The sequence below is a fragment of the Furipterus horrens genome, unplaced genomic scaffold, assembly GCF_987537825.1.
Source record: "Furipterus horrens unplaced genomic scaffold, mFurHor1.1.pri manual_scaffold_2, whole genome shotgun sequence".
NCBI classification, from domain to species: Eukaryota; Metazoa; Chordata; class Mammalia; order Chiroptera; family Furipteridae; genus Furipterus; species Furipterus horrens.
The window spans coordinates 81595688-81617520 of record NW_028327172.1 but is presented as its reverse complement, the minus strand read 5'-3'; the positions used below and the strand labels follow the sequence as shown (position 1 = coordinate 81617520).

The following is a 21833-nucleotide window of genomic DNA, read 5'->3' as shown; positions in this document are numbered from 1 at the left end:
AAAATTTTCCACCAATGTATGAATATTAGAGGAAGCTGTGGTTAAGACACCTGTACCACTTTCCTTTAAGCTGTTGGTTGTTGGATATGATAGCATAGGTTCTGGAATTCCTTGTATTTACTTAATTTGGACAGAGAAGAGTCCTATTTTGCGAAAAGGGAAGTCAGGTTAAGGTGAGTCATTTTGCTCCATTTGGGGACTGACTTTAACAAATTATCTGTTGGTGGTATCTTGTGCTTGATGGAGATCCTATATCAGCCATTAATGATTAAATCAAAACTTGTTTTTTAAGTGTTAACTTTACCTTTGCCTTCCCTTCGAAATAGTTTCATAACTAAAGATACTTTTTGATAATTACAAGTCCTTCTCCCATAGTGAGTTCTTACATTTCACTCTTTTCTCTATACACCTGATGAATTTGCTTTAATCTTGACAAGTGGTAATTGGCAATAAACTTGAATGCTTCTCTGTGTTTTGTTATATATTCATTGCTGAGAATTGGTGGTGTGGGTTGAGAGTTTAACATTTCTCAATGAGTTTGGACTGAATTGTGACCTCTGCCTCTATGCTCCCTGGTTGAGGTTTTAGTAGAAATATTTTTTTTCTACAAGGAAAATGAAGTATTTGTCACATGATTTTTTTTTTTGGCTTGTTTATTTCAAGTACATTTAGCAATATGAGCCCCCTGTGTTTTAATTATTCTCCTTATATGTGTTTCTGACAGTTGGCAACTTCAGTTCATTCCATCTGAGTTCAGGGGCCAGTTACCAAAACCTTTTGCGGAGGGACCTCTGGTTACCCGGATTGTTCCTACTGACATGAATGACCAGAACCTGGAAGAGCCATCCAGATATGTAAGGGCAACATTCTTCCTTTTACTACTTTAAAAAGAGTTCTACCCCTAAAGTCTGTTGGCATACATATACTGTTCATTCTTTCTCAACAAAAGTTGTCATATCCCTCACCCTAAAGAAATCACTTTCTAAGAAATTCCCACTTTATCAATGTTCTAGTAACTTTACTTTTCAAATTATGCCCTTTATTTTCTATGTAAAATATATAATTCAACATACTTTCTAAGCTGGGTTGGAAATTTTCTTATGTTGAATTTGAATCATCATTTTAAAACACATTCTGAAACTTTTCATTGCTTGGCCCATTAAAATACTTGGTGGGGAACTTTCAAGTTATCAATAGACCTTTGACCTATTCGCATATTCTGGTTTTAGCAAATGGACAGTTAGTGAAGGCTCTTTTCATAGTCTGTCCATGGAGCTGTATCTTTCAGGACCATGCTCTTCTATCCTCTTATCCTGACTCACTCCGAGATTCCATGTGGATTTTATTTCAGTTTCTTTGAAAGATGACACGTTTGCCATTTGGTACCAGTAAATTTCTTGATTGTGGAAAAGGTGAGAGCAGTAAAGATAGTGCTCCTGATTCCCAGAGTCAGTAAAAAATTATTTTATAGAATTATTAGAAAGCACACTTTGGGGCAACATTTAACAATTTAAATGTCAGATACATTTTGTTTAGGTTTTCTTATTATGTCATATACTTGAAATGTGAAATACCAGGATCTGGTGCCTTTCTGAAGCAAACCTGCAGCCACATCTGGCCTTTTGTCTCCCAGATTGGAGCTGGTTAGACTTCCATGCAGACCCTCAGGGCTTATGAGTGAGATTCTTATTGTATGAGCTTTAGCTATAAGCTGTGAAAATGGACATCATAACATACAAACTTGGTCTGGCCCCCTGAGAAGGTAAGATATATATTCCCCTAAGTGGATTATATTAGAGTTTCCTTCTAACTTAAGACTGATTTCTTTAACAGTGGAAGTACCCCTGGGCAGGGTAAACTGTTATTGGTCATTTTCATTTTAGCTGAAATACTCTCCTGAGAGTAGGCTCTTGATGTATAGGGGATCACATCACCATGGGAACACTGGATAGTTAAGAGCAGGAGAATACACTGTGGTGGGGAAAGATAGAATTTGAGTGATGTTGTCACAGCTATCTTTCAGAAAGAGGTAGCATGGGGTAGTAAAATAGAGCATGGACTTGGGAGTTCAGTAGACCTGAGTTCAGATCCCAGTTCTGTTGCTTATCTTGGTGGTCTTTGGCAAATTGGTTAACTTTTCTCTTTAAATCATTTCAGTTTCTGTTGGAAAATGGGAGTAATGGTACCTACTTGGAAAATTATTATGAAATTAGGTATTATATCTGTCATATTTAGTATAGTGTTTGGTATATAGATTTTCCCATAAATGTTCTTAATCAGATAATGGTTTATCAGATGGATTAGAGGTAAAGGAATCACTTAAGAGGATTTATAATCTTCATGAATCTATCTTCTCTTATTTCTATTATCCTCAAACCTGATTTTTATTTCAGTCCATCCAGTCTCATCATTGCCTTTTCTATTCCAATGACTTTGCTTATCTTGATGACTCTACCATCTTCCTTCTGATACTATCAAAACTCTTCTCTGAAATCTTTCCCAACTATAACTCCATAGTGAGTAATCCTTCCTAAATGCCTTAACTATTTATCTGTACAGCTCATTTAGCCATTTAATCATGTTGTTTTATGCTATTTTAATATTACTGATATGTATGTCATATCATTTCCTATCAGTTACAAATGCTATAAAGAGAATGACTATACCTTATTTCTTTTGTATTCACCACTGCATCTAGGATATTGCTGTGTATCTAGAAGTTAGCCTACACATTCTTTCTTACTTGGGAAATGAATATTGATCATTGCTGGGATAGTGATGTTGATAGAAAGCTGACTATAAAGTCTGTAGTGTTTTTTTGTACATTCCTTAGGCACACTGTTAAATTTGTTTAAGTGGCTCTATGTTAGCTATACCCAAAAAGTGAAGATTTTTTAGAATGCTTATAGGAATCACCCAAATACTGGCTGATAAAAGCAGGGACAAACAAGTCAGATATACCTGTTGAGTGTGTAGTGTCTGTCATGTGTTCATCCACCTTCTGTGGGTGAGAGTTTCCCTGCAGTGTTTTCTTTGGATTTTCCTGCATAGCCAGGGAAGTGCCCTCCAGATCCAGTCCATTCACCTGTGACCCTTTGGAAAGGAGGAGAGATGTGTGATGGCTTCCTGTGAATTCTACATGTCCTATGATCAGGAATTCATTTGTTTTAGTCAGCTGTTTAAAAAGATACTTCTTTTCCTCTGATGATAAAAGTAACATGCATTTATTGTATAAAATAATGAAAGCTACCAATAAGAAGAGCAATCATCTATAATCTCATTAACTAAATATTAAACCACTGTTGACTTTTTTCTTTTACTTTTTTCTCTTATATACATATGTGTCTTTGTATGTAAACAAAAATATCAACTTTTAAAAAATAGTGTTGTAGTATTTAAGAAGTGGTGCCAAGATCAAGACTGTGAGGGACAAATAACTTTATCTGACATAGAGGAGGTCACACTGCACTACATTTATGTTTATTACTTCTGATATTTGTTCTGGTTTTAAGTCTGGGTTCATTCAAAAAGGCAAAATAATTATGTCATGTATCTTTTCTGAGCATGCTAAATAGCAACATTATTTTTATCTGCCCTTTGGCTCTGAGTGACAGGTTTTAGCCAACCCTTCAGTGTTAAATGATTTGGGTCTGTTTCCTATTTCTAGTCTGCATGGAAAGTAGTAAACATGCATGACTTCCTTTATTTCACTAGCCTCCTTTATCTCTGAGTTTATCAAGAGATAGGAGTGAGTGGAATGGTTTTGTGGTTTCTACTGCATTGTTATAACTATATTGCAGAAATTATTTAAATATATGTATATTGCTTTATATTCTTTCATGGCAGGTATTGAGTAGCTATTGAATATTCATTATTGAGCAGGTGACATTTTTAAACTGGTACATGCCAAGGTTTTTGGCAGAATCAAGGTCTAGATTTAGAAGCTACATTTAGTTTACCTTGAAAAAGACCTCAAGTTTGCTTATGGAAGTGGTATTGGAAGGGTTGCAGCTTGTGAACTAGTGAAAGGGTTATCTGAAATTTGACAGAAAATTATAATACCAAATATGATGGGCGTGGCTCATAACACAGTGAACAAAAGAAGCTGGGAGATATTTGAGTTGTGTTTGTATCGACTTTGCTTATTCTTATGCTGAATGGTTCAACTGGGTGCAGTTTTCTGGATTCACCAGTTTTTCTTGTGGGTAAAATGGCACAGAAGCACATGAAAAAATTGAATTATGCTCAAATTATTCCCTAATATATGAGCTGGCATTAGAATAAATTTGCATTTTCAAAACAAGTGTTATAGCAGAACTGACTCTATATTTATTTATTTATTTATATTTCCTCTATTTTTTCTTTTAGAGTATATTTTATTATGTGGTTACAGTTGTTCAATTTCTTTTCTCTTTGCTCCCCTCTTCCCAGTACCCCACTTCCCTCCAGCAGTCCCACCCCTCCTTATTTCATGTCCATGGGTAATGCATATAAGTTCTTTGGCTTCACCATTTCCTATATTATTCTTAACTTCCCCCTGTCCATTTTGTACCAGCCAATTATGCTTCTTAGTTCCTGCACCATTTTCCTATTTCTCCCCCTTCCCCTCCCAGCTGATAACCCTCCAAATGATCCCCATACCTATGATTCTGTTCCTGTTCTGGTTGTTTGCTTTGTTTTTGTTTTGTTTTTATTTTTTAGATTCAGTTGTTGATAGTTGTGAGTTTGTTGTCATTTAATGTTCATAGGGTTGATCTTCTTTTACTTAAATAAGTCCCTTTAACATTTCATATAATAATGGCTTGGTGATGATGAACTCCTTTAGCTTTACCTTGTCTGGGAAGCACTTTATCTGCCCTTCCATTCTAAATGATAGCTTAGCTGGATAGTGTAGTCTTGGTTGTAGGTCCTTGCTTTTCATCACATTGAATACTTCTTGCCAGTCTCTTTTTGCCTGCAAAGTTTCTTTTGAGAAGTCAATGGATAGTCTATAGGAACCCCTTTGTAGGTAACTCTCTGCTTTTCTCTTGCTGCTTCTAAGATTCTCTCTTTATCTTGAATCTTTGGCATTTTAATTATGATATGTCTTGGTGTGGTCCTCTTTGGGTCTAGCTTCTTTGGGACTCTGTGTGCTTTCTGGACTTGTATGTCTATTTCCTTTGCCAAATTTAGGAAGTTTTCCTTCATTATTTTCTCACATAAGCTTTCAATTTCTTGCTCTTCCTTTTCTCCTTCTCCCACCCCTGTGATTCGGATGTTGGCATGTTTAAAGTTATCCCAGAGGTTCCTAAGACTCTCCTCATTTTTTTAAAATCTTGTTTCCTCCTTCTGTATTGGTTAACTGTTTGTTTCTTCCTTATGTTCCAAATCATTGATTTGAACCCCAGTTTCCTTCCCTTCACCATTGGTTTTGTGTGGATTTTTCTTCTTTTCATTTAACATAGCCTTCACCTCTTCCCTTATGTGTTTGCCATACTTAAGCATATCTGTCAAGTCAATGAGCATCTTTATTACCAGTACTTTGAACTCTATGTATATTAGTTTGGCTATCTCCTTGTTGCTTAGTTCTCCCATTGGAACCTTGATTCACTCCCTCTTTTGGGCCATATTTCTCTGTCTCCTCATCTTGACAGGCTCCTGTGCTTGTTTACCTCTTGTGTCTTAGGTAGAGCTTTTGCATCTGTTATGTTGTAAGGGGCGGAGCGTTAGGCATTTGTCAGTACAGGTGACCCATTTCACCATGTTGTGGTGCTGTATGTGGGCGAGGGGTCTGAGAGGGAACAATGCCGCTTGCTCAGCACTCGCCTCTTTTCCAGGCACTTCTCCCACTTCTGTATGGGACTGCCACCTCTCTAACTATTGTCCTGGCCATCGTTCCCAGAGTGGGTGGGTCTGTGGACGGTCTAGGACCATGGAGATCCTTTAAACAAGCAGACTCTGCTGAGTGACTGGCAGTTTCTTCTTCCACCCCAACCCCTACTGGTTTGCACAGTCAGAAGCAATGAGGCTTTATTTTCCCTCATGGTGGAACCATGAGCTATGGGGTCTGGTCTGGTGCTGGGAGCACTCCCCGGGTGTCCCTGCCTACTTTTTAAAAAGTGTGACTGCTGCTGCCACCGCTGCTGCCCCCACCATACTCCATCCTCTCCACTCCGGCTCCGCCCCTCCCATCTGTCTGGATGAGTATTTCTTTTTTATATCTTTGTTGACTTCCATGCAGCTCAGTTTTCTGGAACTTCTGGTTGTCTCTGATTTTGAGGTAGTTGTATTCCTTCTTAGTTGTGGAAGGAGATGCAGTCTGTCTGCATCTTGGCTAGAAGTCCCCTCCTGATTTTTATCCACCACACGTGGATGTGGTACTGTCCGTTCTGTGTCTCCACATCTCTGCATATCTCTGCATCTCTGCATGTCTCTGTGTCTCTGCAAATCTTTGCATCTCTACCCCTCCTACCTGCATGGTTGAATGTGATTTTTTTAATTCTTTGGTTGTCAGACTTTCCTACAGCTCGATTTTCTGACAATTCTGGGTGATAGTTATTTTGTACTTTAGTTGTAATTTTTGCTGTGGTTGTCCAAGGAGGCAAATCATGTTTACCTACACCTCCATCTTGACCAGAAGTCTGGACCTCTCTTTCTGAGAGCCATTTTTTAATCATTTCACTGTTGGCTGAAAAACCAGAGTATATTCCTGATGCACAAAATTCAGATTTTTCTAATTTGGGTCCTCTAATATCAGTCATCAAACTATATCTCTCTAGTTTTGTTTCTCAACACACACCTCTTGGGACAAGCAGATATTTCTCCTGTTTCCCCTGTAAACCATGTTCATGCCTTCCTTTTCTCCTTTCTTTTATCACCATCTCTAGGACATCTTATCAACTATTGTGGGTCCCAGTGATTTCTCTCTTTCTGAACTCTGATTGCTCTTTATAATACTTAATTTCCGTAATTTGTATGTGCTAATGTCGTTTCCTGAACTAAATTTTAAGTGTAATAACAGAGACATGTCTTACAAGAATTTTATATTAACCTAGTTTAGGATTCACCAAATAGGAACTTAAAAAAGGATTTGTTGATGCCCAGAAGATTCATTTTAATATTATTTACTGAATGCTGCTAATTCATTGCTAATCAAGGACTGAGTGGTTAATACTGTAACCCTTTTGTCCTACATATTGGGCATAACTTGAATTGCAGTAACAAGTAATCTAGGATGAAAAAAGAATAATTCATTTTAATGGGTTCTTCTCTGTCAAGTTCTGACATTTCACTGAGTTAGTCAAGGATTCCTTCTAATATTACAACTATATGTGTAGTCCTTTATATTTTACAAGTTTTATTTAAATGAATCATCTCATTTAATCTTCACTATAACTCTTGGAGGTGAATGATATTATTTTTATTTTACAAAGGAAGAAATTCAGGTATCAAAACTTAAATAAGAGGGATCCAAGATGGTGGAGGAGTAGGTAGAAGCTACACTAACCTCCTCCCAGTACAAATCTGGAATTACAACTAAATTGTAGAGAAATCATCACGAATAATCAACTGAACACTAGATAGAAGCCTTATAACCATGGACAGACATAAGAAACCACCTCACCACAACATGACTGGTAGGGAGTATGGAGGAGATGCAAGGGGGCGCTGGCTGGGTGACAGCTGAAGTGCTGGAGGGATATTTCAGTTGCTGGGGGGGTTCTCCCTGAGAAGTGTGGGGTCTCAACCCCAAGCTAGGCTCCCCAGCCTACAACAACAGAGCCAGAAAGGAACTCAGATAACATCCAGTTGTGAAAAGCATCCAGGTTTCTGTCTGCCTCTTAAAGGGCCAAAGCACAAAATTTTTTTTGTAGCCACTTACCCTGGGCACTGGCAAAGGGAGGACAGAGTGGACTAGAGATGCTTGCAGAGTGTCTGGGGTTGGTGGCTCTGGGGAGAAAACTGAAGAAACAGCTGCCAGGATCCCTGTGCTTAGTCATTCCACATACTGCAGGAGCCATCTTTCTCAGGCAGATCACTTCTCTCTGAATGAAATCAGCCTGAGAGGAAGCAGTACCCCCACCCACAGGAATTACTCTGCCCCACCCTGTGGTCTTCAGCCAGGCTGATTACCACTTGATTAGATTAACAGTGAATCAGTTTAAACAGCTGATTATCTTAAGAACTAAAGCAGAAAATACAAAGCAGCCAAAATGGAAAGACAAAGAAACAGGCCCCAAATGAACAAGTGAATTTTCCAGAAGAACTAGATGAAATGGAAGCAAGCAATTTATCGGGGAATTTAGAGTAATGATTATAAGGATACTCAACAGCATGAAAAAAGACATAGAAACCATAAAAAAGGACCAGTCAGAAATAAAGAATGCAGTATCTTAAATAAATAATACACTGGAAGGAATAAACAGTAGATTAGATGAAGCATAGGATAGAATAAATGTTTTGGAAGACAAGATAGAAAAATCACCCGGGCAGAGCAGCAAAAGGAAAAAAGAATTTTAAAAAATGAGAGCTTAAGAAACATTTTGGACAACATGAAGTGTAACAACATCCCCATCATGGGAATACCAGAAGGAGAAGAGAGTGAGCAAGGGATCAAAAACCTATTTAAAGAAATAATGACTGAACACTTCCCTAATCTGGTGAAGGAAAAAGTGACAGAAGTCCAGGAATCTCAGAGAGTCCCAAACAAGTTGGACCCAAAGAGGCCTATAACGAGACACATCATAATTAAAATGACAGGGCTTAAAGATAAGGAGAGAATCCTAAAAGCTACAAGAGAAAAGCAGGGCGTTACCTACAAGGAAGCACCAATTAGACTGGCATCTGATTACTCAACAGAAACATTTCAGGCCAGAAGGGAATGGTGTGAAATATTCAAGGCAATGAAAAGCAAGGACCTGCAACCAAGGCTACTTTACCCAGCAAGACTATCATTTAAAATTGAAGGAGAAATAAGGAACTTCCCAGACAAGAAAAAACTAAAGGAGTTTGTTAACACCAAACCAGTACTGCTACAAGTGTTAAAGGGCTTGCTTTAAGAAGAAGAAGAATTATCCTAATTCCAAAACCAGATAAAGACACTATAAAGAAAGAAAATTATAGGCCGATATCTCTGATGAACATAGTTGCTTAAATCTTCAACAAAATATTAGCTTACCAAATACAGCAATGCATCAAAAAGACCATGAACCATGATCAAGTTGATGTATTCCAGGAATGCAAGGTAGGTACAACATTCGCAAATCAATAAATGTGATTCACTACATAAACAAAATGAAGACTAAAGAGCACATGATCATATGAATAGACGCAGAAAGAACTTTTGATAAAATCCAGTACCCATTTATGATCAAAACTCTCAGCAAAGTGGGAATAGAGCCACAGCAATCAGACAAGAAGAAGAAATAAAAAGCATCCAAATTGGAAAGGAAGAAATAAAACTGTCTTTATTTGCAGGTGACATGATATCTCACCTCTCTTATTCAACATACTGTAGTACTGAAAGTCTTAGCCACAGCAATGAGACAAGAAGAAGAAATAATAGGCATCCAAATTGGAAAGGAAGAAATAAAACTCCCTTTATTCGCAGATGACATGATATTGGACATAGAGAACCCCAAAGATTCCACTACTGATAAATGAATTCAGTAAAGTAGCAGGATACAAAATTAATATTCAGAAATCAGTTGCATTTTTATATGCCAATAATGAACTAACAGGGAAATTAAGAAAACAATCCCATTCACAATTGCTTCAAAAAGAATAAGATACCTAGGAATAAACCTAACCAAGGATGTAAAAGACCTGTACTAAAAATTATAGGAAAGAAATTGAAGAAGATACAAATAAGTGGAAGCACATACTGTGTTCATAGATAGGAAGAATTCGTCGTCGGCAGCCGTCCGTCTCGAGAGACGATGGTGTAGCTTCCCAAGAGTCTATCTGCACCGCCGAGAATGGCTGTGCAGTCCGACTCGGGAGTGACATGGTATCTGTCTCCTCCCGTGTTGAATCGACATCTTGCGATGACACTGAAGCTACAGAGCCTGGGCAGGGTGATATGGAGGGTCTGCTGTTGCCCATGCAGCAGACCCCCCCTCTCTTCGCAGCTGAAGGGTCCAAGGGAAAGACGGAGTCAATACAGCTTGGCTTCAGGTGCGCCGCAGGAGTTGCCGGTGTTGACTACAACGTCAAACCGCCTTAGGGACTCCGGCTCCGGATTTTCTGTCAGGGTTTACTCCCTTAGCCTTTCCCCTGAAGAGGTATGCCGCAAGGCAGCGGAGGTTTTTTGGAGTCAGAGTTTTCCTTCTCTGATGTACCCTGACTGGAAGATCGAACCAGCGACACTTAGCTCGCAGGCCGACGCTCAATCCACTGAGCTAAACCAGCCAGGGCTAGGAAGAATTAACATCATTAAAATGTTCATACTACACAAAGCAGTTATAGATTCAGTGCAATTCCTATCAAGATTCCAATGATGTATTTCACAGACCTAGAACAAATATTTAAAAAATTTTTATGGAACACAAAGGCCCCGCATAGCAATAGCGATCCCGAGAAAGAAGAACCAAGTCGGAGGAATCATGCTACCTAATATCAAACTATACTACAAGACCATAGTAATCAGAACAACCTGGTACTGGCATAAAAACAGACACATAGATCAATGGAACAGAATATAGAGCCCAGAAATAAACTCACACCTTTATATTCGATTAATATTTGACAGAGGAAACAAAGACATACAATGGGCTAAAGATAGTTTATTCAATAAATGATGTTGGGAAAATTAGATAGATACTTGTAGAAAAATGAAACTAGATCACCTTACACCAAAACCACAAGAAAAAATTCAAAATGGATCAAAGATTTAAATGTAGTACAGAAACAATAAGAATCCTAGGGGAAAGCATAGGCAGCAAAATCTCAGACATTGCTTGTAGCAATATTTTATCAGATATATCTCCCCAGGCAAGGGAAACAAAAGAAAAATAAAACAAAAGGGACTACATCAAACTAAAAATTTTTTCCACAGCAAAGGAAATCATCAACAAAATAAAAAGAAAACTGACAGACTGAGAGAACATATTCGCTGATACATCTGATAAGGGGTTAATGTCCAAAATTTATGAAGTACTTACAAAACTCAACACCAAAACAAACAAACAAATGAACAAACAAACAAAAAACCCAATTCACAAATGGGCAAAGGATCTCAACAGAAATCCTCCAAGGAGGACATACAGTTGGCCAATAGGCATGAAAAGATGCTCAATGTTACTAATCATCAGAGAAATGCAAATAAAAACCACAATGAGATTCCATCTCACACTGTCAGAATGGCTTTCAATAAATCAACAAACAGCAAGTGCTGGTGAGGATGTTGAGAAAGAGGAACCTTTTGCATTGCTGGTGGGAATCAGACTGGTGCAGCCACTGAGGAAAGCAGTGTGGAGATACCTCAAAAAATTAAAAATGGATCTGCCTTTTGACTCAGCAATCCCACTTCTGGAAATACCATATTCCCTCACTTATTGGGGGTATTACATTCTAGACCTCCCGACACACTCCGCAATAGGTGAAAATCCGCAAAGTAGGAACCTTACGTTTATTTTAGTATTTATATATATTTTAAGGCTTTATAAACCCCTCACACTTATAAACCGTTCCCAGTTCCTTATTAACCTTTCCCACACCCTCATTAACCTTTTCCACACTTTTATAAACACTACTTATGTTCTTAAACATTCTACATTCTTAAACCTATGTAACTTTAACAACATACATATACAGTACCACAAAATCCCGCGATATAGTGAAAAGTCTGCGATAAATAATTAAATACAATGTTTTTTTAAATCCTGCGATACAGTGAGGCCGTGATAAGTGAACTGCGATATGGAGAGGGACTACTGTATATCCAAAGGAACCCAAAACACTAATTTGGAAGAACATAAACACCCCTGTGTTCGTTTTAGAGTTATTTACAATCACCAAGATAAGGAAGCAGCCCAAGTGTCCATTAGTAGACGACTGGATAAAACAACTATGGGACATTTACACAATGGAATATTACTTGCCTGTAAAAAAGAAGAAAATTTCACCCTTTGCAACAGTATGGAGACTAGTTAACAATATAGCGTTGTGTAGTTGAAATTTCTTAAGGTAGTAGATCTTAAATTTTCTTACTACAGAAATATGAAACTATGTGAGATGATGGATGTATTAACTAACTTTGTTATGGTAATCATCACATTGTATACTTTAAACTTTTAACTGAAATTTATGCCTTTTGACCAACATCTCTTCATTTCCCCAGCCTCTGGTAACCACCGTTCTACTTTGTTTCTATGAGTTCGATATTTTTAGATTCCACAAAAAAGTGAGATCATACATTATTTGTCTTTCTCTGTCTGACTTATTTTAGCATAATGCCCTCAAGTTTCATTCATGTTGTTGGAAATAGCAGTGCTTCCTTCTTTTTTATAACTAAATGATAATCCATTGTCTGTTGTATATACATACCACCTTTCATCCATGATGAATGTTTAGGTTGTTTCTTTGTCATGGCTATTGTGAATAATGCTTCAGTGAACATGGGGGTGCACATATCTCAAGATAGTGATTGTAGTTCCTTCATATATACCCAAAAGTGGGATTACTTGATCATAAGTTAGTTTTGTTTTTAATTTTTTGAGGAGTCTCCTTACTGTTTTCCATAATGGCTGTTCCACTTTGCATTCCTACTGACAGTATACCTACCAACAGCGTACCTTTTCTCTACATCTTCACTAGCACTTGTTATCTCTTGTGTTTTTGATCGTAGCCATTCTAATAGGTGTGGGTGGTACTGCATTGTGGTTTTGATTTGTATTTCCCTAATGATCAATGATATTAAGCACCTTTTCACATACCTGCATGTCTTCTTTGGAAAAGTGTCTGTTCAGGTCTTTGGCCCATTTTTAAATCAGCATTTATTTTTTATTTTTTTATTTTTTTTTTGCTATTGAGTTGCATGCAATCCTTATATATTTGGGGCATTAATGCCTTATCAGATATGTGTTTTGCAAATATTTTTTCCATTTCATAGGTTGCCTTTTTATTTTGTTGATTGCCAGGACTTCTTTTTCTAATTACGTTATTTCTTCTCTAATAGATAACCGGCCTTGATCACACTAACCATTTTTCTGCTGAAGGCCTTCATGTGTTTTAGTTACTAAGTAACTGCTTCAATCGAATTTACATATGAATGGTTGATGATTGAAGCCTAAAGCTAACTGGGATAGTTTGCTGTTAATTAGTTATTATCCACATCACCAAATCTGGATAATCAGGCCTGTACTAGATCTGGCTGAGGTCAAGTATTGAAATGTCATACTCAGAGCTCCCTTCCCAAAAGAATTCTGGGCACAAGACCGTGAGAGTCTCTGCCCCTTGCTGCTTCTATTTGATTAGAGAGGCATGGCACTTGTAAAACTTTAAAAAACTTGTTTCATGTTTTTAAAATCCTTGGGAGGTACATAGTGGGGGTTTCAGACCCAAAAGTCTGTTTCCTGAAGTATTTATGCAAAGGGTCATTTTTAGAGAGTTATGTGGAATGGAATGGGATCTGACGTCAATTCTCAGTGTACTTTCTCTCCCCTGGAGGAATAGCCTGTATCTAGTGCCAGATGTGAACTGAAGTCTTTTTTTACATATAAATAATGCTGAGAGAGAATGAGAATATTACTTTGAGTTAGAAGTTGGGGAAGAACACAGTTTGCTAAAAGCCAGAGAAGACCAAGTTATTCTTTTATGCACTTCAACAAAATCTTCAGTTATGTATAATCCATAAGCCTTAATGTGCATAAGACATTAGTGTGCAGTAAATTAATAATAATATAAAAATAGAGCAAATATCTGTAACTATCACTCATGTCAAATACTAGAACATTGCCAGTACCCAGAAGCTCCCCAACAATTTCTTTTGTCACTACGCACTTCCCCCTGACTTTATGATAATTTCCTTGCTTTTCTCTTTACATTTACTTCTTTGATATACATTCCTAAATAGTATGTTAGTTTTGCCTTTTTTTTTTTTTTAAAGATTTTATTCATTTATTCTTAGAGAGATGGGAAGGGAGGGAGAAAGAAAGGGAGAGAAACACTGATATGCAGGAGAAACAATCGGTTGCCTCTAACATTTCCCCAACTGAGGACCTGGCCTGCAACCCAGGCATGTGCCCTGACTGGGAATCAAACTGGCAACCTTTCAGTTCACACAGGCTGGCGCTCAATCCACTGAGCCACACCAACCAGGGCGCCTGGTTTAGAACTTCATATACATGGAATTATATTGCATTTTTGCCTTAATCCTTTCATTTAACATTTTGTTTTTAATCACACATGTTTTTGCATATATCTGTAGTAGGTTCTCTTTTATTACTGTATAGTATTTCATTGGATGACTGTACCACAATTTTATTATTTTACTGTTGATGGATATTTGTTTTTTTCCCAACTGGACCAACTGCAAATAATGCCACTTTGAACATTCTTGAACTTGTCTTTTGTTGCATGCATTTCTGTTGTATATACTTAGCTTGAATCAAGTGAAATAACCATTATGAATTAAACAGTCAGATATTAATGATTTCATGTGGTTCAATCTAATACCTAGGAGCAGAATTATTAGATCATAAGAATTACATATGTTCAATTTTAGTAGATTCCACCAAACAGTTTTCTAAAAATCTTGTACCAACTTAATTTCTTGCCAGCAAGAAATTACTTCATATTCTAGCCAACACAGGTACTGTAACTTTTTGTTGTAATTTTGGTTTACATTTCTTTGGCTACTCATGAGGTTAAGTACTTTTTCATTTGTTTTTAGCCTTTTAAATTTTTTGTTATGAAATACCTATTCAGGTCATTTGCCCAACTTTTCTATTGGAAGATCTGTCTTGGTCCTATTGATTAGCAGGTATTCTTTACATATTCTAGATATGAGTCCTTGATTGTTAAATGTGTCACATATATCTTCTCCCATTCCATGGCTTGTCTCTTCACTCTCTTAATGGTGTCTTTTCCCAATTTTAATGTAGTCAAATTTATCTATATTTCTTTTATAATTAATGATTTTTGTGTCTTATCTAAAAAGACTTTGACCATACGATCTTGAAGACATTCTCCCATATTATCTTATAAGAGCTTTATTGTTTTGCTTTTCACATTTAGTTCTATGATCCATCTGAAGTTGATTTTTGTGTACAGTGTGAGGTTGAGATACAATCTCATATTTCCCTCAATGTATATCCAGTTGTCCTAGCATCAGTAAATGAGGAGACCATCCTTTCCCGAGTGCTATGATATGAAGTGTCACTTCAGTCATAAATCAGCATCCATATATGCCTGCATCTTTTCTAGGCTCTATTCTGTTCATTGGTCTGTTGATCTATTTCTGTCCTAATACTTCATTGTCTTAATTATGGTAACTTTATAGTAAGTGAGCCCCCCATCTGTTCTCTTCTGAGAGTGCATTGGCTATTCTTTTCCTGCATTTTCATATATGTTTTATAATCAGCTTGTCTAGTTTCACCAGAAATGCTGCTTTTAAGATTTTCTCTTTGTTCTTAAACCTTTGGCATTTTAATTATCATGTGCCTTGGTGTGGGCATCTTTAGGTTCACCTTCTTTGGGACTCTGTTTCCTGGACTTGTATGTCTATTTCCTTTACCAGGTTAGGGAATTTTCCATCATTATTTTTTCAAATAGGTTTTTAATTTCTTTGCTCTTTCTCTTCTCCTTTTGGAACACCCATGATTTGAATGTTGGTATGCTGAAATTTCCCAGAGGCTTCTTATACTCTCCTCATCCTTTTTGGATTTTTTTTTTTTTTTTTCCTGTCCTGATAGGGTATTTTCTTCTTTCTTATTTTCTTAATTGCTGATTTGATCCTCTGCTTCATCTACTCCGCTGTTAATTCCCTGTAATGTATTTTTCATTTTATTTAATGTACCCTTCATTTCTGATTGATTCTTTTGTTTTTTTTATGTTTCTCATCTCTTTGTTGAAGTTTTTACTTAGTTCATCTACTCTTCCTCTAAGGTCATTGATCATCCTTATAACCAGTGTTTTGAATTCTGCGTCTGGTAGATTGCTTATCTCCCTTTTGTTTAGTTCTTTTCCTGAAATTTTGTTCTGTTCTTTATTTGAGACATGTTTGTCTTCCCTTTTTCTTTCTTTCTTTCTTTTCTTTTCTTTCTTTCCTTCCTTCCTTCCTTCCTTCCTTCCTTCCTTCCTTCCTTCCTTCCTTTCTTTCTTCTTTCTTCTTTCTTTCTTTCTTTCTTTCTTTCTTTCTTTCTTTCTTTCTTTCCTTCCTTCCTTCCTTCCTTCCTTCCTTCCTTCCTTCCTTCCTTCCTTCCTTCCTTCCTTCCTTCTTTCTTTCTTTCTTTCTTTCTTTCTTTCTTTCTTTCTTTCTTTCTTTCTTTCTTTCTTTCTTTCTTTCTTCTTTCTTTACTTAGGTAGTAGGTGTTCTATAGGGCCCAGTGACACAGCCTACCTTGTCATCCAAGCTGGGTGCTCCAGGTGTGCCCCTGTGCATGCTGTGTGCACCCTTTTGTTGTAGTTGAGCTTTGATTGCTGTTGGCACATTGATAGGAGGGGTTGACCACCAGACCAGCTTGCTGCAAGGACTGGCTACGTGCAGGATCTGCTGTTTTGGCACCAACCCCACAGAACAGAACTCACTTCAACAGGGCTCAGGTACCTGCCAGTTCACCCGTTGTGTGTGTAGCTAGTAAATGTGGTTCTGTGGCATTTCAGTGTGGTTTGAAGCTGTCCACAGGGTGTGCTGACTCTGGTGACTCCTTGGAAGTGCAGGATAAGGTCAGCTGCCATCTGTGCCCTGCCCAGGGTCATCCAGTATGAGCTACAAAACAATTTGTAGATGGCTGTTGCTTTTGTTGGGCTTAGATGTGCACAGTATAGACCAAGCTGTAAACCAAGGTTGGCTGCCGTTAGTGCTGGGCCTGTGGCCTCTTAGCAAGAGGTATGTGGTATACAGAGGCCAGATGCTGTTTGTTTGAAACATTTTAGGGAAGTTGGCATCATGAGCCAAGAGAGATCAATAGTATGGAAAAGCCACTGGAATGGGCTTGGGTGAGCCTGCAAATTGGGTAAGACAGGGCCTCAGGGAGGTTCGAGGGTGGGACAAGCATTGTGAGCCAGGTGGATAGAGACTTAGATATGCCTCCCACCTGCCCACTCTGTTGGGGGAGAGTCTAAGAAAAGGAACAATGGCCTCTGCCAGCACTTCTGCCTGGGAGAAAGCCCTTGTCCTGAAACCTGACAAGCACATGTATCCACAGTGCTTTTCAAATTGCTGCCCCAGTGCTAAAGCTCAGAGTATGTCTGTGCACAGGGACTTCAGGAGCCTCTCTCTCACTCAGGCACAATCCCTACCGATTTTCACATTTAAAAGTTATGGGTACTTTTCTTCCAGGTGCTGGAACCATGGGCTGGGGGACCTGGTGTGGGGCTGAGACCCCTCGCTTCTCAGGGGGGGATTTCTGCAGCTGAAGTATCCCTCCTTATTTTTAACCACCACACAGGGGTGTGAGACCAGCCCTTTTTGTGTCTCCGCCCCTCCTACCAGTCTTGTTGTGGCTTCTTTATTATATTCTTAGTTACTAGGACTTCTGTTCTTATAGCTTTAAGGTGGTTCTGAATGATGGTTATTCTGGAGTTTAGTTGTAATTTTAATGTGGTTGAACTCAATTCTGATACTGTCTACCCCTGGATAGCATTAGATTCCATAGGTTGAGGGCTCAGTTCTACAGTACTGACCCCACTCCTCACACACACTTTAGACACCAGTCTCAAGCCCAGGTTTTTACTGTACTTATGACTTACAGGCTGTAAATTAGAGGTTCCCATGACCCCCTCCTTGGGTTTCATTAATTTTCTAGAATAATTCACATAACTCAGAGAAACATTTTACTTAATAGATTACCCATTTATTATAAAAGGATATAACTCGAGAACAGCTGGTTGGAAGATTTGCATAGGGCAAGGTATGGAGAAAGGGTACAGATCTTTCATGCCCTCTTCCAGCACACCATTCTCTCTGAATGTTCATGTATTCACCAAACCAGATGCTATCTGAACCTGTCCTTTTGAGTTTTTATGGATGCTTCATTACACAGGCATGATTAATTAAGTCATCGGCCATTGGTGATTGAACTCAATGTCTAATCCCTCTCTCCTCCTCAGAGGTCAGTGGTGGGACTGAAAGTCTGAAGCCTCTAATCACATGATTGGTTTATCTGGTGACCAATCCTCCTCCCCCTTTTTAGGTGCTTTCCAAAAGTCACCCTACTAACATAAAATCGGTTGTGGTTGAAAGGGGCTTGTTACAAATAATGAGACTCCCTTTCACTTTTATGACTTTGAAGTAATTCAGGTACTGAAGACAAGAGACCAAATATTATAACAAAAGATTTTCCCATTCTCTTAGCAGTTAGGAAATGACAGTGGTTTTGGAAGCTGTGAGCCAGGAACCATGGACCAAGATACATATTTATTATAAATCACAATTTCACAGTGATATTTTCCATTTTTGAGTTTTATTTAACCTCACAGGAACTCATGTGTCATCTTTATTTTTTTATTTTAAAAGTTAAAACTTTATTTAAAATTTTAAAAGTTTACAAATTTGTCCTGTAGCTATTAAATATTCTGATGGCTATGAGGCAGAGAATGTAATTATTGTTTGAGATGAACTATTTAACTGCGGAAGTATTCTACAGTTTTGTTTGTTTGTTTGCCTTTGTTTCAGTTCCCTGCCTTCTGTTGTTGGTTGTTGTGATACAGTTTTCATTTTAATGTTCATAGTTTTGATCCTCTTTCTCCTAAATAAGTCCCTTTAACATTTCATGTAACAGTGGTTTGGATTTCATGAATTCCTTCAGTTTTACTTTGTCCTGAAAGCACTTTCTCTGCCTTTCTATTCTGAATGACAGCTTCACTGGATAGAGTAATCATGGTTGTAGGTTTTTGCTTTTCATTACTTTGAATATTTCTTGCCAGTCCCTTCTTGCCTGCAGAGTGTCTTTTGAGAAAACAGCTGATAGTCTTATTGGGACCCCTTTGTACGTAATTCTCTTTTTCTCTCTTGTTGCTTTTAAGATTTTCTCTTTATCCTTAATTTTTGACATTTTGATTATAATGTGTCTTGGTGTGGTTCTCCGTGGGTCCAGTTTTTTTTAGAACTCTGTGCTTCCTGGACCTGTAAGTCCATTTCTTTCCCCAAGTTAGGGAAGTTCTGCTTCATTATTTTTTCACATAATTTTTCAATTTCTAGTTCTTCTTCACCTTCTGGCAATCCTATGATTCGGATGTTGGCCTGCTTATAGCTGTCCCATAGGTTTCTGAGCCTCTCCTCATTTTCCTCACTTTTCATTTCCTCTTTCTGAACTGGTTGACTAATTGTTCCTTTCTTATGTTCTGATTTGTTGATTTGATCCCTGGTTTTCTTTTCCTCTCCACTAGTTTCATATGTGTTTTTGTTCATTTCAGCAGGATTAGCCTTCATTCCTTCCCTGTCTTGTTTAAGATCTGCTGTTAGGCCTGTAAGCGTTTTTATAACCAAAGCTCTGAACTGTGCCTCAGAAAGATTTCCTATCTGTTGCTTCATTAGATTAGATATTTGCTGTCTGGTCAGCTATGTCGCTGGGATCTCTATCATGACCAGTGCCTTCCTGACAGTTTTGTGTTTACCTTTGCTTCCTGGGCGGGGCTGTCACACCTCCTACGCTATAGGGGGCGGAGCCCTGTGCACTCGTCACAACTGGGCGACCTGTCCCACCATGCTGTGGTGTTTTCTGTGGGAGGAAGGTGTCCAAGATGGACTCCTGCCGTTCACTCTCCGCTGAGAGACCGGGAACCTCCTCCTCTGTCCCCACTCCCCCTCCAGGCCTCACAGTCCAAGGCAATGGGGATCTGCCTTCCCTGGCATTGGAATCACAAGCTGATGGGTCTGACCTGCAGCTGGGGGTGCTCCCAAGGCGCTTCTCTCCTCCCCTTAAATATGGGTGTCTGTGCTTACCGCCATCCTGCCGCTGCTGCCGCCAGCACAGCCTGACCTCTCCTCCCCCGCTTCACCCCTCCTACCTGTCCAGATGAGCACCACTTCTCTATAACTTCATACATTGGACTTCCATTTATTTTCTGGAACTTCTGGTTATTTCTGATTTTGGAGTAGTTGCATTCCTTCTTAGTTGTGGAGGGAGACGGAGTGTGTCACTCTAGGCCTCCATCTTGGCCAGAAGTCTCCTGTGTGTGTTTGCCTCTGTGTCTTAGATAGAGCTGTCACTCCTACAGTTTTATAGCATGTTCCATTGAATTATTTTTGTTATAAGCACAGTAGCAAAATGATTTTAAAGAAATGTATTAGTATTCTCTTATGAGCACCTGTGATGCTGTGGTGTGTCCGTGCCATGAGCAACTAAATGACTATTGCTTTGCTTATAGTTACTATATATTGTTCATAATTTTCTCCACTTTTATAGTTCTGATATCACAGTTTTATTGATCTTTTGCTACAGGGACAGTTCCCATGTCTCCATTGGTTCTGTTGAATTTTTTGAAGGAGACAATATGCATGATATTTTTGTACCATTTGTGAGGTGTAGGGTAAACTCCCATGGCTCTGTCAGCAGAGACAGGGTTCCCTCACACATTAGCATGTGTGTGTACTCATGCCTTTTCAATCTGGAATAAGAAGTGATAAATGGAAGGGTGTAATCAGGAGCAGAAGATAGTTTTTTTTAATAAGTTGTAGACTTAACACTAGTTTCAGAAATGTCTGTATGGCTAGACAGATTTAATACCCAAACTAGAGTCAGAAGAACTCACACAGTGTACATGTATTACTCCCAGGAGTCTAAATAATAACCCAACACCCACCATTCTTATCTGAGTGCAGAAGCACAGGTAACATATTCTGAGAACTTGGATGCTTCTAAAACCCCGTGGGAATGCTTAGAATTGCAACTGATGTTCTTTACCCTGAAAGGGCCTTTGTAATTACTGATGAAGAGTTGGCCTTTCTCTATTGCAGATTGACATCAGTAAGTGCCATTATTTAGTGGATTTGGACACCATGAGCGAAACACCCCGGGAGCCGAAGTATTCATCCAATAGAGAAGAATGGATCAGCTTGGCCTATAGACCATTCCTTGATGCATCTAGGTATGTGGCTTTAATCCTAAGGGATGTAGAATGATTAGAAAGGTTGGAAATTGGGATCTAGGATTGAATAACTTCTAGTCCTGGGCTGACAATAGTAGCCATCATTTTATTTTTATTTGGATCCAAGCATATCTTCTATCCTTGTCCAGTCCCCTGAGAAATCTAAAAGAGGGCTCTCTTTTTCTAGACACCAGAATAAAGTATTATTCTGATAATAAAGTATTACCCAAATAAAAGAATCTAAGTAAAGCTGGTACATCCACTGAAGAAAATACAAATAAGAGTGTGACATTGATTCTTTCTGGCAACAATTTTAGCTATTTTAACTAAGGATATTCTAACACAGGAAGATTGACTATGTTTTTTAAGAAGCTAGAAATTTATATCCATCATTTTAAGGCAGAAGGCTTAGTCAGAGATGGGAGAGGCTTTACTAGATCTTAAATAGAGAGACCAAATAGACAAGGGCTTGGCTGGCTCTTCATAAAGGTCTCAGAACTCATGATGAGAGGGAAGGAAGTCAGGCAGTCAGGTGAAGGAATAATGGCGGGGGTGTGGGTAGTGAGTTGGAAGAGTCAGGTTGTCTGTGGGCAGAGATCCAG

The 21833-nt window shown here is 38.4% G+C and overlaps 1 protein-coding gene across 2 annotated transcripts in view; it reads left to right on the top strand.

Moving 5' to 3' along the window:
* The window catches only part of ALG9 (ALG9 alpha-1,2-mannosyltransferase), a 119450-nt gene that overhangs the window by 67544 nt on the left and 30073 nt on the right, over positions 1–21833 (top strand). For both annotated transcript variants that reach the window (XM_090265913.1, XM_090265915.1), the window contains exons 13-14: positions 725–854; positions 21101–21231. In XM_090265913.1, coding sequence (XP_090122039.1) covers positions 725–854; positions 21101–21231 — 261 coding nt within the window. The remainder of the gene's footprint in view (positions 1–724; positions 855–21100; positions 21232–21833) is intronic.